The sequence below is a fragment of the Canis aureus genome, chromosome 1 (genome assembly GCF_053574225.1).
Source record: "Canis aureus isolate CA01 chromosome 1, VMU_Caureus_v.1.0, whole genome shotgun sequence".
NCBI classification, from domain to species: Eukaryota; Metazoa; Chordata; class Mammalia; order Carnivora; family Canidae; genus Canis; species Canis aureus.
In genome coordinates, this window is record NC_135611.1 from 88,152,099 (window position 1) to 88,169,680 (window position 17,582).

The 17,582-nt window shown below is 46.3% G+C and overlaps 1 protein-coding gene and 1 long non-coding RNA gene across 5 annotated transcripts in view; one reads left to right on the forward strand and one right to left on the reverse strand.

The window, feature by feature from the left end:
* MAMDC2 (MAM domain containing 2) overlaps positions 1-1,764 on the reverse strand; it is a 147,770-nt gene extending 146,006 nt beyond the window's left edge. For all 3 annotated transcript variants that reach the window (XM_077907357.1, XM_077907349.1, XM_077907362.1), the window contains exons 1-2: positions 1,587-1,764; positions 1,156-1,269 (exon numbers count right to left, since the gene is read on the reverse strand). In XM_077907357.1, the coding sequence (XP_077763483.1) occupies positions 1,156-1,269; positions 1,587-1,620 (148 nt within the window). In that variant the 5' untranslated portion in view covers positions 1,621-1,764. The remainder of the gene's footprint in view (positions 1-1,155; positions 1,270-1,586) is intronic.
* LOC144319383 (uncharacterized) overlaps positions 690-17,582 on the forward strand; it is a 34,398-nt gene continuing 17,505 nt past the window's right edge. The window contains exon 1 of one of the 2 annotated variants that reach the window (XR_013385213.1): positions 690-944. This is a non-coding gene — a long non-coding RNA (uncharacterized LOC144319383). The remainder of the gene's footprint in view (positions 945-17,582) is intronic. The other variant, XR_013385212.1, reaches the window with a different exon arrangement.

Sequence of the window (17,582 nt, forward strand, 5' to 3'; positions counted from 1 at the left end):
ACTGTTGGCAATAAATAAAGATTGCTACTGAGCTAGTCCGGTTCTGTTTCTTCCCCTTAATCACGCAGCAGCAGGGCCAGCTGCTGAGTGACGCTTTGTGTCAGGAGTCAGCCAATTGAACCTCCTGAGACTGTGATGCCCTCCTTTGTAAAGGGGGCTCCCATCACCCCCCTGTGAAGGTCTGAGAAACTTAATGCATATGCAGCCCAGCAGAAGCGTGGGGGCAGAGCCTGGGTTCTGGGCTCCACCCTCCTCCAGGGAGCCAGCTGGGATGCCCTGAGGGCAGCTTAGAGGGGAAGGAAGTTAACTGAGCTCCTTTACACTGCAGCGTTTTTAAAAGGAGGCTATGCCCCAGTCCAAATGACCTGGGGCACCAAGCTTCTAAAAGAAAAAAAAAAAAAAAAAGCAGGCTTGCAGAGTAGGGGAAAGGAAAAGAGAAGGGTCACCCAGGGCCTGCTGCTGGGCGCTGAGAACTACTTGTTTTTTGACCATATAATGAAGGGTAAGAAGAAACATCTGAAGACCCACATTTAAACTGTCACCAGAACCCAAACAGTATGTAGTGGTGAGACAGTGACCAACGCCCGCCAGCCCGGTGACCTCAGGCACACAGTCATGGACTTGGTGTCCTTTCTGCCAAGTGCTGGATATTACAGATAGGAGGGAAGTAGGAGGATAAAGTCATACAACAGCACACTTGGTGCAGACGCTCCCAGCCCAACACACACACACGAGGCACAACATAAACACGAGGGCTTAGCGCTCAGGCGGCTCCACAGAATCAGGGAACCTCTTCTGCAGTATGGGGAGAGAACTAGCCCCCATGCGACTTTCCCAGCTCATAAAGGTGTCTACTGAGGCCCAGAGGGGCTGAAGACCTGCAGAGGGCACGCAGCCGGTGGGCGACCGTCATGACCTTGCAAGCCTGGGGAGAGGCAGGCCAGGTAAACAAAGGACGCCCCCCCCCCCCGCCCCCCATGTCTTCCCGGGGCTCTGCGTGCAGCGGAGCTGAGGATGATCCATGACTCACACTTTTCCTCCCAAGGAGATTTAACTCCAAGATAACATTGCCCTTGAGAAAAGGCCAACCAGCAAGGGGGGGAGTTCACTTCGCAGCCTCCCCCCCCCACCCCCCGAGCTCTGGAGCCCCCTTACCTTCCTCGTTTAAAATCCAGGGCAGGTACGTGAACACCGAGTCAAAGCCACAGGTGTTTTCCTCAAAGGCGCAGGAGCCGGCGGGCAGGTCCAGGGCACCCGCGAGCTGCGGGGCTGCGGGCACAAAACGAATTTCGGTTCGGGCGAGGGCTGGGAGCGTCTGCACCAACTTGGGGCGCCCCGGGGTGGGGGCGGGGAGCTAGGGGGAAACGACGGGAGAGCAAGCGGGATGCACTAGGACACCCTCCCCGCCCCCAGCGCTTCCCAGGCACAGCCCTCCGCCCTCCCGCATCGCGCCCCAGGCTGGGGAGGGGGAATGGCCGGGGAAGGACCCGGAGGCCCCCGCGGATGGCCGGGCTCGGGACGGCCGGGGGCTGCGGGAGCGGGTCCCGAGGGCGCCCCCCGGGGGTCCCCCGGGGCCCTGCACTTACCCAGCACGGCCAGGAGGACGCCCCTTAGCAGCATGGTCGCGCTTCGGGGAGGGAGGCAGACCGGAAAGGGGGGCCCGCTGGGGGCCGCCGGGGACCCGGGGAGGGAGAAGCCGAGCGGCTGAGCGTGCGCTTGGGGCTGCCCAACTTTGCGGAGCGGCTCGGGGAGCTGAGCGGAAAGCTGAGGGTGCTGGGCTGCTGGGGTGCTGGGCTGCGGGGCTGCTGGGGTGCAGAGCGCCGCTCGCCGGGTTGCAGCCGCGGGGCGGACCGCGTCCCCAGGGAAGCCGGCCCGGCGCGCAGCGGTCCCGGGCGGGCGAGGACTGCGCCGGGCGGGAAGGAGACACTGCACACGTTTGCAAGGGCAGCTAGGACCGGCCGGCAGAGGAGAGGGCGGGATGCAGCGCCTCGGCTCACGGCTTTAAAGCTTGGGACCGGACCCCTTGCAGACACTCGGAGGGGGCCGGCCTTCCTGCAGCCCCTCCGCTGGGCCGGGACTGGAGGCGCGCCGCCCCGCCCATCCGCGGTGGGAACCAGCTTATTTCTGGGGACAGCTTCCCCGCATCTGGCACACCAGTACTGCAGGGCTGGCCCTAATTTTAACTTCTTCTCCCCAGAATGGAAAAGGGTGGAATTCTCCGTGGAAAACCTAGAGGAGAACTTGGAAACTGCTTGGTGACACAAGCTTTGTGTCTCAGGAGCTGTGTGTTCGGGGCCCAGTAACGCTGAGCCTAGAATACCACCCCCCCTTTTTTTAGCAGTGGAATGTCTGGCATGCCTGGTGCTCGGCATTCCCTCTGTCCGGTAAAATGGGGGCATTCCTCCTCTCCAAAGAGCCATGATAAATTAGTAGTTTTCTAAATTGGCATGTGAGGGGTGGGGGTGCTGATGTCAGGAAGGGTGTGAGTGCTTTGAGCATTAAGTGGGTCTTTAAAAATATTCTCTTCTGAGAAAGAATGTGGTGGGGATGATCTTCTTTTCTTCTTTTCTTCTTCTTCTTCTTCTTCTTCTTCTTCTTCTTCTTCTTCTTCTTCTTCTTCTTCTTCTTCTTCTTCCTCTTCTTCTTCTTCTTCTTCCTCTTCCTCTTCTTCTTCACCATCTTTATAATTTTGTGCAGGCAGTTTTGTGCCTAGGACAGTGGTTCTGGAACTTGAGGATGCTTCTGAACCCCCCCGGAGGGCCCTGCCATCAGAGTTTCTGCTCTGGTAGATCTGGGTTGGGGTCCAAAGATTATGCACATTCTTATCAGGTTTCTGGATGCTGTTGCTGATGCTGCTAGTCTGGGACCACACTTGGAGGAGCCCTGGCCTAAGAAACTCCTGTTCAACCATCAAAGCCCTGTTCATGTACCTTCACCTGGTTTCTGGCCTCTCCTGGCTTTCCTGGCCCTTCACTGGCAGCTCCTTCTCCATATACTCTGCTGTCTCTTTTTGTCTACCCCCTAAACACTGGAGTGCTTCCAAGCTCTGGCCTTTTATCTCCTCCCTCCCTCAGTAATTTCATCCAGCTTCCTAGTTTGGAACTACCTACCAACTATATAGCCTGATGACTCCCGAATTTACATTTCTAGCCCAGACTGCTTACTGACTCCAGGTTCCTCTCCCTCACTGCCACCTCACATTTCACAGGTCGCAACATGAACCTGGGAGTCCCTCCCAAGCCTGCCTCCTCTTGCATTTTTATCTCAGTTAAAGGAACCTTTCTCCCCCGCTTGCTCAGGAAAAAAAACATCACATCGAGGTATCCCTGACTCTTCTCTTTCTCTCAAGACAGTACCCAATTCTGTCCATTCTGGTCAAAACACAGCAGATGCTGAGCATGCTCTGTGCCCCCAGTGGCTGCCCTGATCTAAATTGTTGGCAGGGGGAGACTACAGGACCTCCGAAGGGCAGTGTCCCTGCCTCTCCTGCTTTGCCCACCTCCACTCCATTCCTAATGCAGCCATCAGGACATCCGTTTAGGACAGAAGTCAGGCCATGTGGCAGGTCATTGCTTAGCTTCAGATTTGCAACAGACTCTCAAACCAGCAAATCAAAACCCAGTCTTTGGGGGCACCTGGGTGGCTCAGTGGGTTAAGCATCTGACTCTTGATTTTGGCTAGGTCCTGATCTCAGGGTCATGAGATGGAGCCCTGTGTTAAGCTCCACGATGAGCATGGAACCTGCTTAAGATTCTCTCTCTCCCTCTACCCCTACCCCCTGCTCATGTGCATGCACACACACTCTCTCTCTAAAACAAAGAAACAAAAAAAACAGTCTTCACAAAGACCAACCAGATCCTACAAGACCTGCCCCACCCCCCTTACATCTCTGACCTCATTTGCCCTGCTTACACCTCTCCAGCCACATCGACCTCTTGGCTGATCCTCAGATACAAGGTACCTGTCTTTCCAGAACTTTGCACTGGCCATTCCCTCAGCTTGAAATCCTCTTCCTTGGAGATCCACATGACTCCCACCCACCCACCCACACTACCTTCATGTCATTATTCCCTTGTCACCTTCAGTATTAGAAATCCACTAGCCTTCTTTCTAATAAGAAAAAAACCCCGGATCCTTTTAAAATAAGCTTGGACAAATTCTCATGAGTTTTCTGTAAGCAATAACCCAAAGGACCTAAAATTTGTTTAGTCGTGTGTGTGTTTATATGCTTTGCCTCAGGTGGTATCTGATAATGAAGAACATTTATCGTGCTTAAGATCATAAATATTTTATATCGAAAATCTTATTCAATTTTCACAAGGACTCTATGAGGTCAATATCATAATTGTTCCCACTTAATATATGGGGAGACTGAGGTGCAGAGTCCAGTGAATAGCAAGAGTCAGAGAGAAGACTTAAAACTACATCTGCTTTCTTCTAAAAGTCTATTCTCTCAAATGGTAATCTGTCTCCTTTGTTTTATATTCTTTTTTTTATTTCTTGTTCATGGATGGAACTAAATATCTGATGAATTTCATCCAATTACTCAATTAAAAATTCAAAGACAGATATGAATCCACTTGAAACTTCAAATCACTATTTCTAGCCAAGCAAGCTTCCAGCAACTCTCAAACTGGGGCTCCCTTCTCCAGGTACCTGCAGAATATTTCAGTTTCAGGATTGCCTTAGATTCATTTGCATGTTCCAAGTCTTAAGAAAATGAAAAACTTCTGAGCCATAAAGAGATATTCAAAGGTTTTAAAGACGAGTTAAAACTTTCAGGCAACATCATTTATTGCCACCTATGGGCAACTGAATCCTTACACATATGCACAGAGTTAATGGGAGTAAAATTTCGATTTCACATATAATTGCATGATCTGAAGAACAGATGATCCTTGGACACTGGTGTAGGATGGCTTCTCTGGGAAGCAGACTCTGATTTGGAGGTGAGGTGCTTGGGCTCTGCACGTGTGGAAGGGAGGAGAAGGAGACAGACCCGGGCTGAGGGAGAGGTGACATTGCAATGCAAGCCCTGCAAAGCATCTCCTGACCCCACTGGCTACTCTGGAGTTAAAATGGCCCACGCAGTTTATCCCATATGAGGCAGATATGGCCAGGTTCCTTGTATTGCTCCTTCCATGCCACAGCGGATGTGGTCCACACAAGGATGAGTGATCCCCAACAAGAGGCCGACCCAAGGGGGCTGATGGCTGAAGGCTGTCTGGTGACAACAATCTCACCAGCTGAGATGACAGAGTTCTTCCCAGAAGGAGGATCTGGGCAGCACACTGGTGTCCACCACAGACATTTTGCAGAGAAGGGAAGGAATATTGCACATGGAGAGAGCCAAGGAGGAAATCCAGAACATCTAGAACTTATGCACATCAACCCACTTCCTCCAGTCACTGACCTTAGAGCCCTGTGGCCGTGCACTGCCTCAACCCCTGGAAAAGCGCCTCCCCAGGGGAGGACTACCCAGGACTCTCTCCTCTAAGATTTAGTGTAATGGAATGATTAAATAACACAGGTAAAGTTCTGATTTAGAGAAAGCACCTAATAGACATGAGGTATTGTGGTGGGTTGAATGGTAGCCCCCCAAAAAAGATAGGCTATGAATATGACCTTGTTTAGAAAAGGCGCCTTGCAGATGTAGTTAAATCAGGGATTGAAATGGACCCCACATCAAGGCCAAGTGCCCTTCCATGAGACAGAGGCCAGTAACAGACACAGGTAAGGAGGAAGAGATGCCTGGAGCCCCTAGAAGGCCAGATGAGCAGGTCCAGTCCCACAGCCCCCAGAGGAGCGTGGCCCTGGCCCCTCAGACTCCTTGATTTCAGACTTCTGGCCTCCAGATTGATGGGAGAAGAACTTTCCGTTGTTTTAAGTCCCCTGGTTTGTCCTGGCAGCTGCAGGACACTAACACAGAAGTGTTAAGCATCCAGCAAACATGGGCCAGGCACTTTCCATGAGTCATCTCCTTCAATCCTGCTGCATCCCTGTGAGATGGAGACTTGTTATCTCCATCTCACAGGCGGGAAAACAGGCCCAGAAGGGTCAAGTAACTTGTTCTGTGTCACAGGTCAAGCTACACCACCCCTAAGAAATTTCCTCTTTACAGAGGCCTGTCTCCCCAGGCAAGGGTTGCTGACATGCCGACACCACATGCAGGGAAAGGGGCCTGCTATCTCTGGAGCACACACGAGCCCTCTCACAGAAGCTGGCATATGCTTGTGCCCTTGGCTGCTTTGCTCCCTGCTCCCCCCGGGGGGGCCACAACCAGGGATTGGCTTTTTGCTATGTCACTCTTGGGCTGAAGACCTAGCTTGGTCTTGTGGCCAGTTTTCTGGGCACAACAGAAGAGGGTGTCACCCTCTGCCCAGCCACTGAGGCATCAGGAGGGAAGAGGCTCATCTGCGGGAGGAAAGAAAGAAATGAGTGCTTATGATGCACCCCTGTGTGCACCACTGATGCAGAGCCAGATGGGGAGGCTCTTCGCCACGCACCTTCCCTTCCCTTTGCCTCTCTCCCTTCTTGGAGTTCACATGTGGTGCCATGTAATGGTCACTTCCACAAACAACTCCTGAGCACCTACTATGTGCCAGGCACAGTGCTCAGGACTGGAGACCCAGGGCTGAACAAGATACAATCTTGACTTCACAGACAGCGGACTGACCCACAAAAAGACCATTTCAATAAAATATGCTGGTGAAGTAGAGCAAAGACAGCAAACAGAAATTCCAGGGCCTAGAGAGTAACAGACATGAATGAACTGAGCCGGAAATAGGGGGACTTACGGAGGGATTGTGGTGTGAGCATGCCCAACCACAGGGCATCACTGATGGTGGCACAGGGCTCTAGCCCTGCCTATTTTGCCCAGGTTTTTCAAAAGAAGCCCAATGTCCAGATACAGATGTAATAGCCCGTATTTTCAAATACTGGCAATGAATTAAAACAGAACATATTTAAATCTCTGTGGGCATAGACTAAAACCTGAGGGGCGTAGACTAAAACCTATAATCAATTCTTGAACTGCCATTTATAGCACCAAGATAGAACCACGGAGACAGAGAATGGGATGCTCACCACCACCCTTCCAGAAGGGGTGGCCAGACACAGGTAACCAGTCCCAGTCTAGAGAAAATAGAGAAAAAAAGAGTCTAACTGACCTTTCTCCAAGGTCACATGTCTCTAAGTGGTAGGGACAAGATGGGAAGTCATAAGCTCACTTCCTCACTGGCCAGGATTTGGGTCCACAGACAGGACTTTGTATGCTTTAGGTCTTGGGCAAATAATAAGGCTATTCATAATATCCTTCATAGTAATTATACTTTGCTTTCTATTACATACTATATGTTTTAAAATTATATATATACATATATATGTATGTATATATATATATTTTTTTCTTTCTCCCTTTCTTGCTTCCTGGGTCCCCTCTGATCTACACCAAGACATTGTCTCTGCTCTGGAGTTTTGTCTCTTTCTGCTTATTTCCATCTTTCTTTGTCCCTGTCTGTCTGTGTGTCTCTCTCTGGATCTCTGTGATGCCCTCTGGGGCTCCCCTCTGCCTCTTACTCAGCATTTTCTCTCTTGCTTTCATGCTCTCTTTGTCTCTCCACACATAGACTTCGATGTGCCCCCACTCACTGCATGCTCTCAGGTTGAAAATGAGCTGGTAAAACAATTCCAGGCTCTATGGCTTATCCTGTCAGTGACCTTCATTGCATTCCTGCAGGAGGTGTCTGGGGGCTCTGCCCCAAGGCTGGCTGGCAGTGTCCCTTGGTTCCTGACCAGCACCAGCTGCCTCTTACCCCTTGGGGACAGTCACGTGCCTGCTGCAAGTCTGACTCATCCACCGTGAGGGCCCAAGGCCCAAGGTTAACCAGTTCTTAACAGATCTCCTGCTGTTACAAAATCTATGCCCTGCTATTCAAATTGCCACACTCAAATGAACTGGTAAAGTAGACATTTCCTTTACAGTGGGCATTTAAAAGGGAATAGATCATAGGGAACATTAATCTTTGTTCCATCAGTTTACTCTGAACCATAGCTTGGAGTCAGATATCCTTCACTATGGTTTGATGGCAATCTTTTGAATTTTTTTAAGTCGAAGTTTGCAGGGCTGAGTCATCACAGTGAAAACACTACCACTTTTTATTTAGTGTTTGTGATATGCCAGGTGGTTTCATGGTCAATTTAGGGGAAGAAACTAGACCCAAAGAGTTTAAGTGACCTACGGGGCAGGGCTGTGAACCCTGCTCTAGCTACCACCAAAGCTCTCTTGACTTGTCCAGGTTTGGGCAACCACTGTGCCATGTCCTGTTCTCAGACCCCACACCTCTTTCCCATACCCCTAGGCTGGCCCAAGGCCAAGAGGGTGAATTTCTCTCTGTCCCAGTGAAGTATCTATAACCAGAGTTCTGCAGAAAAAGCCCTTTGTGATCATAGTGGAGCCTACCTTTCTTTCCCAAGCTCATCACACCCCTACCACCTATTCCCCACCAGCCACATGCAGCTTCCTGACTGTGTCCTCTGGGCCACTCCTCATGTGTTCTTACATACCCCCTTCTTTTTGTTCAGAATCAGAATGCCTTCTTCCCCTTCTCCCATTGGTAAGGGGAGGAAGGCATTCTGATGGGTCAGTTCCTTGTAATGGATTGAATTCTGCTCCCTTAACCCTCCAAAAGTCACATATTGAAGTCTTATCCACTAACACCCCAGAAAGTGACTTTATTTGGAAATAAGGTCATTGCCATTACAATTAGTTAAAATGGGGTCACTCTGGAGCAATGTGGGCCCCTAGCCCAATATGACTGGTGTCCTTATAAAAGGGTGAAATTTAGACATAAATGCTCACAAGGAGAGCACCCTTGAAGACCAGGTGGAGGTCACGGCAATGGTCCTACAAGCCCGGAGCTGTGCAAGATCACCTGCAAACCAGCAGAAGCTGGAGAGGCTGGGGAACTGGTTCTCCCTCCCAGCTTTCAGAGGGAACCCCCCCCACCACTGACATTTTCAGATTTCTGGACTCCAGCACTAAAATGTCTATTGTTTAAGTGACCCAGTATATTATCCTTTGCATGCAGACCTAGGAAGCAAATGTGCTCTGTTTTGTGTGGGTCGAACCTAGGAGAATGATACTACCAGCTAGAAATGCCCGGACACACTTACCACGGCCCCAGTGAATATCCCACAGACCACTCTTCTTTCCAAATCGTCGTTACAACTGGACTGACCCTCATAGTTCTTATGATGACTGCAGAAGGCCTTTCAACAAGAATGATCAGCAAACTTTAGGGGGAAAAATAAAGGTTTATTACTTATAAGACCTGGAAACTACACAGCACACTTGGGGCCCCTGCAAGGTTTGTAGGTAGAGAGACACAGTGCCCTTGGGCCTGGGTTCTGCTGCTATCAAGGTTGAGGTGAGGACCTAGGGTTTTGTGGGCTCACTATTGATGAATTCAAAACATAAGAGCAGGAATTTAAAGCAAGGGAGGAGAAAAGACAAGTGGCCCAAGTGGCCACTCATTGAAATCAACTGAGATCTTTAAGACAAAGGGGACTCAGTGAGGAAAGGTGGCCTGGCTCTTTAATCGAGATGATGTGGCTGGCAAAGTGTTTGTTCAAGAGAGCTATTCAAGATAGTGATTCCAGCCTTTGAAATGGATGCCCTCAGCCATCAAAGCCTAGGTCGGGCACTTGCTACACAAGGAAAGAAACAGTCCGTTTACACTACCCATCTCATTCATTTCTAAAGACTCAGTCAAGGGTCCTCTCTTCCTCTCAGGGTTACCTGTCCTCCTAAAGTACAGCGTATATTACGAGGCTGTTTTATGATAACTTTGTTTATGTCTGTTATCTGCAAGGGAAGCTGATACTTCAAGGGCTGAGCAGTCTGCTTCACTCTCATTTCTGCTCCCCTGTCATCTGTGTGCCTGGCTAATTGTAGGCACTCAATACATGTTCTGAAGGACAGGCTACGGGATGGCACATCCTTACTGGTATACACTGTCCAGAGGCCTGCCTCAGCTGCAGCCCTACCATTAGAAGGGAAATAACTGAATCTAAGCTCTAGGTCACCCAGGAAGGTATTTATGGAAACAAATTAACTGCACAGATGTGCTTGGAGAGCCCAGAGCCAATATGAAGAGGAGCAGTAGCCTGAGCAGAAGTGTGGGTTTTCTGGGCAGAGCAGCATACCCAATACACTCTGTGAGGAGAGGAAAGGTGAGGGAGGCTCTCAGGACCCACTGCAAGAAAGGCTAGGGGGCCGCAGGGAGAGGACTCTGCCACTGGATGAAGGCACCAGGTCTTGGGGGTTGGAGGAAGACAGAGATCATGAAACCACCCACATTCTGCCATCTGAGCCTGTCCCAGCCCAGCCCTGTGGATTCCTGTCTGGGTCCAGGAGAAAGGCGGGGCTTCCGGGAACCCAGAAAAGTCTATTCCCATAAATCTCACATGGGGCTGCAAACATCTCCATGACCCCTGGAGCAGTATTAAGAAGAGCAGGTGAGCAGTATCTTGTCTTACCTTGCTGCAGACTTTGCGGGCATTTCAAAGTTAACTGCAGGGAGAATTGGCAGCATGTGGCTGTGCGGCAGGGTGGGTGGGTGTGTAGGCTGGCTTGTGCACATGCATGTTCTCCCCAGGACATCCCCTCCAATCCTGGGAGTTAAGGCTCTGTGTCACCTGCTGGGGCTAAGAGTGAGCTGAAGGGACATTGGAATTCAACATAATTACAGTTAATGGCGGCTCCAGGGGTAGGGGGCACAGAGCAGGGCCAGGAAGCCGTTTTTTTTTTTTTTTTTAATTTTTATTTATTTATGATAGTCACACAGAGAGAGAGAGAAAGGCAGAGACATAGGCAGAGGGAGAAGCAGGCTCCATGCACCAGGAGACTAACGTGGGATTCGATCTCGGGTCTCCAGGATCGCGCCCTGGACCAAAGGCAGGCGCTAAACCGCTGCGCCACCCAGGGATCCCTGGGAAGCCGTTTGTACAACTTAGGCTAAACCCAAATAGTATGCTTCTCCCTCTTCAAGTTCTGTTTCCTTAGCAAGGCCTGGAAAAAAGGAAGAATAAAGAATTTTGCAGCCTAAAACATTCCCCAAAAAGAGCCATGAAACCCGGGCTTAGCTTCTGATTTACAGTCTCTGACCTTATTAATGTGTTAGATTGAGGATCTACACTCTGTGATTTGATCTAAACGGAACAGAGAGAGTGATACAACTACTCAGAGGCAGAATGGACACCATCTGGAAGGGGGACAGATGACAAATATCAGCTCTGAACAGGCGAATGAGGTGTGTGTGGGGGGGTGTGCCTGCTTGTACATGTATGTGGTGTGCAAAGAGCTATTACTGATGAGACATCAAGCTACACCATCACCACTAATCTGAAAGCCTGAAATTCTGGCTATTTAAAGATGGTAAATGACACCAATTCCTTCAGATTTTCAAAGTGCCCAAGGCCTGAGTGACTGGTGATAATGAAGAAACTCTACCCTGAGGCATTGCAAGATGCCTCCATGAACCAATCCAACCAACATGATTCCTTCTGTATATTACCAACACCTGGGGAGTTTGCTCTTTTTAATACAAAGGTTGGATCCCAGCAGACTGATCAAATCATCATTTCTGGGATAGGACCAAATCACTGGTACTTCCTTAAAGCTCTCCAAGGTGATTCTACTAAGCCATGGTTAAGAATGTTCTGGCTTGAGGATCCCTGGGTGGCTCAGCAGTTTAGCATTTGCCTTCAGCCCAGAGCGTCATCCTGGGGTCCTGGGATCTAGTCCCACATCAGGCTCCTGCATGGTGCCTGCGTCTCCCTCTGCCTGTGTCTCTGCCTCTCTCTGTCTCTCATGAATAAATAAATAAAATAAAATAAAAAAGAATGCTCTGGCTTAATATTTTCATCATCAAAAAAAGTAAGTACTATTACTGTTAATTTTTTAAAGCTGTTTGAAAAGAATAAGAAAATGTTATATCAGAACAGGGACTGTAATTTTTTAAAAGATTTTATTTATTTATTCATGAGAGACAGAGAGATAAGCAGAGACATAGGCAGGGGGAGAAGTAGGCTCCCCGAGGGGAGCCCGATGCGGGACTCAATCCCAGGACCTCAGGATCATGCCCTGAGCTGAAGGCAGATGCTCAACCACTGAGCCACCCAGCCACCCCCAGGGAGTATAATTTTGTCATTGAGACCATGGACCCTGGAGTCAGATCGTTCTGCTGGAGTTTAACCTGGAGCTCTGCCACTCACTACCTGTGTGCATTGTTCAGTATCTCTGCGCCTTACATTCTTCTTTAATATTCATTTTCTATCAACTCAAATTTTTCTCAGGTCAGGCTTGTAGTTGAGACTGATTATGGAGTCTATGCATCAAAATAGCCTTTCATACACTGTCCTGCCTTTGCAGGGTGGGAGGCAGAAACTAGAAATGTTAATTGGACAATCAGCAAATTGTAGCTTTAATGTCTTATCAGAGTAGAAGAAAAATCTAAACTATTGAGTGGATGCCATTGTAAGTACCAACAACAAAGACATTAAAAATAGTAATGTAGAAAATAGTCTCAGGATTAAAATAGAACCTTCATTTGAGGATACTTGAGGTGGAGCAAACAAGATGGAGTAGAAGATATGAAGAGACTTCTTACAGGATTATGTCTTTAAAGGCTAAAGGAAATTATCTTGGTCCCTGGTTATAGCCCGAAGGGCAGGTTTGTCTGTGTCCAATAAAAATGTCTTCTGGAAAAAAAAACAACACCAAAACCCAGAGAGAAACTTTTAAATGAGACATCTTGTTTCCAAACTGCTGAAAGCCCCAAAACCCCTCCCAAACTGAAAAGGTTGCTTTTCTCATTACACATTTTACAACTTCATATACACATTTATTCTATATTTATTTTGTTATAGGGAAGCTTTGTTTATTCACTCATATGGGGAAGCAGGCTCAAATTAGACTTCTGAATATCCAACTCATTGGACTTAGAAATTTTCTCTTATTTGGTGGGATGGGGATGTTCCATGAGAAACTGGTTCTCTTACTTCTAGGCTTCTTTCCAAAATCAGGCAATAGGAATGAAATGACTTCTTCCACTCTAGGTGTGGAAATGTCTTACGGTGGGGGCTGCCTTCTGTGTCTCTGCTAGGTTTCTATACTGGGTCAAAGACATCGCCACATCCCTCCAGAAGGGAATAGCATCCCTACTGGTGGCATCTGACTGGGTACTCAGCAGGTTCCTGAGTCCTATTAATTCTTGCATTCCACTTTTGTCCTTCAACGTTCAATTTCCTTCTTTTTGAAATATATCTTTTTGTCAGCTAAGATCTAGAAGAGGTCAATTCTCCCAGTTTTTGAAAGCATCGATCAAAAAATTAGTTAAGTTGGATGTAGGCTTCTGGATTACAGTTCTGAGTGAGTTGAACATGCTATGTGAGCATCTCTTAGCACAATCAAGTTGACACATTAAACCAACCATCATACCACCCTAGCAAGAGATGGATGCTTATTCTCTAGAAAGGACAGAAAGGAGGTAGGCTGGACTCAAAGAGCACAGACTGGGTTAAGAGTGAATGTACCACACTGAAACCAGGGTAAATAAATGAATGTGTAAATACTGAACACAGAGACCCTACTTTTAAGCTCTGTTTACCAACTTGGCTTCCAGAATGGTTATGACCAAACTTTTTCTCTCTAGGTAGAATGATAATGGAAGGGTCATCTCCAAGGAATCTGACCAGATATAGAGGAAAAATGTAAACATAGTGATATTAAAGTTTCCCCCAACATACAGGCCAGCCACATCACCCTCCAATGAAACTCATTCAGGTCTTCCAATCGGCCTCTTACTGATGTGTCTGCTCAGTTAAACATGAGCAGACACCTAAAAATCAGCAGAGGACTGAAGAATGTCTTTAATATACAAGATAAAGATCAAACAAATAAGGCACTAACAAAGAAAACAACTTGGAGGAAAATTAAACTACAAAAAAGAAAAGAAAACTTCAAAATAAAACAATTTTTAAAATCCTCAGAGAGATAAGCCATGGTTCTGAATCCCAGAAACAAGTTAAGAATACTGTTTAAAACAGAACACTCAGACAACATAAAAGATCCCTTACAAATTAAAAACATGAGAGCAAAACTGAAACACTCAATAGGAAATATTACAGGTTGAAGTGAAGTGATCTCCCAAAAAGTAGAGCATAAAGCAAAGAAAATAGGAGAAAAACATATAAAATATCACAAAATATCACATAAATTTATACACCTTTTTTTTTTAAGAGAGAGAGAGATTGCAAGAAGTGAGAGGCAGAGAGAGGAGAGAGAGAAAATTTTAAGCAGGCTTTATGCTCAGCATGGAGCCTGATGGGGGGCTTGATCTCACAATCCTAAGATCATGACCTGAGCTGAAATCAAGAGTTCGACACATAACCAACTGAGCCACCCAGGAGTGCCCTAAATTTATATTTATATATAAATATTTTGAATGGAAAACATAAAAGCTTAAATTTTATCATAAAACATCGTACCAAATAGTCTAAGAAGGCCAACATCTGAATAATGGGAGTTTCAGGGGGACCTGGCTGGCTCGGTTGGTAGAACATGTGTCTCTTGATCTTGGCATTGTGAGTTTGAGCCCCACATTGGGCATAGAGATTACTTAAAAGAAAAGAAGAGGAAAATAAGAAAACATGAATAATGGGAGTTTTAAAAGAATAGAGAAAATGAATGAGAAAAAAAATCAAAGAAATAATTAATGGAAATTTCCTAGACTCAAATACATGAGTTTCTAGCTTGAAAGGCTCATTAAATGCACATAAAAATGGATGCACACCAAGGTGTATCACCGAACTATCAAAACTATGGAGAGAACAGAAACTCATTAAACACTTTCAGAGTGTTTCAAGTCACATACATTCAAAACCCATAATAATGCAAACACTGATGATTGATCTAAACAAAAATATACTATTACTATATTAAAAGGATGAGTATCTGGGAAATAAACAAGTATATGGTGGAAAAGAAAAACAATTCCTATCTTCCAATGTGGAAGGAATTATTTCATTATCCTCTGGCCTCTATTGATTTTGAGAATTTTACTGACACTATCGTTGCTCCTTCGTGGGTCATCTCTATTCTCTGGCTGCTTTTAGGTTTTACTCCTTGTCTTTGGTGTCCTGTAGTGTCTCTGGGATTTCTAACAATCCCAGTGAAGATTTGATGGGTTCTTCTGGGATCCTTTAGGAATCAATGTATAGTACTATGATTGTCTGTGGGGCTAGTTAATATCCCTGAACACAAAAATTATATCCATAAAGATAAACCACTGGAGACATAGAAGAGTCTTTTGCTGAAATGCAAATATGTAACTTTCTGAAAGGAGACTATGGGTTTTGCCCAGGAAAAAAATATCTAGAGAATGATTGCTGAGTAGAACATGAGCTATTGCCCTGAGATAAAAGATGAGATAAATATGCCCTAGATTTTACAGAAAAATAAAACCAGTTGGGCCCAGGGAATTCTTCCAGGAATTATTAAGAAGCAGCTGAATGAGCTCTGTAACCCCTATTATCACCTCAACCTCTGCCCCATACTCCCTTCCATGTCCAGTCTCCAGGTTAGGGAGAGAAAGGACAATCCTATAATTTGGGTATTGCTGGGGAAGGATGAGTATTGTGACTTTTCCCTCTTCTTTCCTTGGGAGAGAAAAGGGATGTGGCTGTTTTTCCAAATCTCACTAATGTGAAATGGGATCCAAACATTATTCTCAAAGATTCAGAGCATCTTATCAACAGTTTATTCCTTAGTTTGCTTTTGTTTATACAGTGGGCTTGCTGATCTGTGCCCTGTTCCTATATGTGCAGGGGGAAAATAAATGGAAAGAGATGACAGGGCAGAGAGAATGCAGATCTGTACTCTCACTACTTGGTGGGGCAAAGCTGTGTAAGTTGCCTATGAGTCCACATGTAGCCAGGCTTGAGCTGACTTGCTAATACCCCACCCAAGAGGGTAACCAATCAAGCAAGGACTGTAGCAGCAAGAGGCTTTGGGGTGTTTCACTGTGGACCAAAGCAGGGGGCAGATGTAAATGAAAGTATGAATGGATATCCCAGGTCAGGAGATGGATCTAGACTCCCATATAAAAACAGGGCCCTTGAACAGCTATACCTTTAGTAACCAGCATGGTAGACAACCTCAGTTCAGAGAGATATGAATGTGAATGTGTTCAATGTTTGTCCACTTGCTGCCTTCAACTATTCTTTTACTGAACCTCCCTTGGCTATCCTTTAGTGACATCTTATGTAGATTCTATTCTGGTCACTTGCACATATAGAAAAGTACACCACCAGACAGCTAGTATTTAGACATGTGCCACAGAAAGGGGAATGCTATCTGAGAAGAGACTACAGTGGTACCAGTTAGGTGAACATTCTTTCTTTTCTTCATCCATCTTCCCTGCCCCTGCTATGCAAGAACTAAAACTAGAGGAAAAAGAGAGAAGAAAGAGTGAATGTGTAGACTATGCCCTTTCCCCACTTCAAAACCCCCAGGCAGAAGCTTCATTGGTGGCATGGGGCATGAACACAAGAATTATGCAATTGAATTGGATGGGACTTTTTGGTTGTAGAAATAGGCTTGGGGATGAGCTTCCAGGAACAACACCCACAATCATACCACAGAAATGACTTGCTGAGGAAATGCCACCATCGGCCTACACATTGGGAACTTGACTGCATTAGACCTATTGCAATTGTTAATGCCTCCCCAAAGCCAGATTCCACTGCCAACACCCAAGCCAATAGAACCAAAGCACCGAAGAGAGCTTATCACTGTTGTTGGTCTTGCAGGAATTTAAATCTTGCATAGATGCATCTGATTAGTTGAGTCTGGGTCACATGATTTTATTCTTGGTGAAAAGAAGGTGGGGATTTGAGTTCTGAGTTCTGTAATGGAGAGGAAGAACATATAACATGGAAATTCTCTATATTCAGAAAAGCTTTTCAGAATAGAAGTCACTGCAAATGTAACACATGTCCACCATAGCTAATACTGTTTAAAATATAATTGATTAACCACTCACACCTATTAGAATGGCTATTATGAATTTTTTTTTAAGTGTTGGCAAAGATGTGGAAAAACTGTAACACTTGTGCCTTGTTGGTGGGAATAAAAAAAAAAAAAGTATAGCCACTATGAGAAACAGTATGGCAGTTCTTCTAAATGGAAACAGAATTACCATATGTTTTAGCAACTCTACTTCAAACTATACATCCAGAAGAGTTGAAAGGAAGGACTCAAGGAGATACTTGCACATCAGGGTTCCCAGAAACATTATTCACCAAAGCCAAAAAGTAGAAACAGCCCAAATGTCCACCAATAGATAAATGAAGAAATAAAATGTGTTATATACACAAAATGGAATATTTTATAGAATATTTATTTTATTCTATACAAAATAGAATATTCTATAGAATAAACTAGCTTCAAAAAGAAATGAAATTCTGGTACATGCTACCATGGAAATAAAGAATGACTTCTCTTGTGTCTTTGGTGTGAG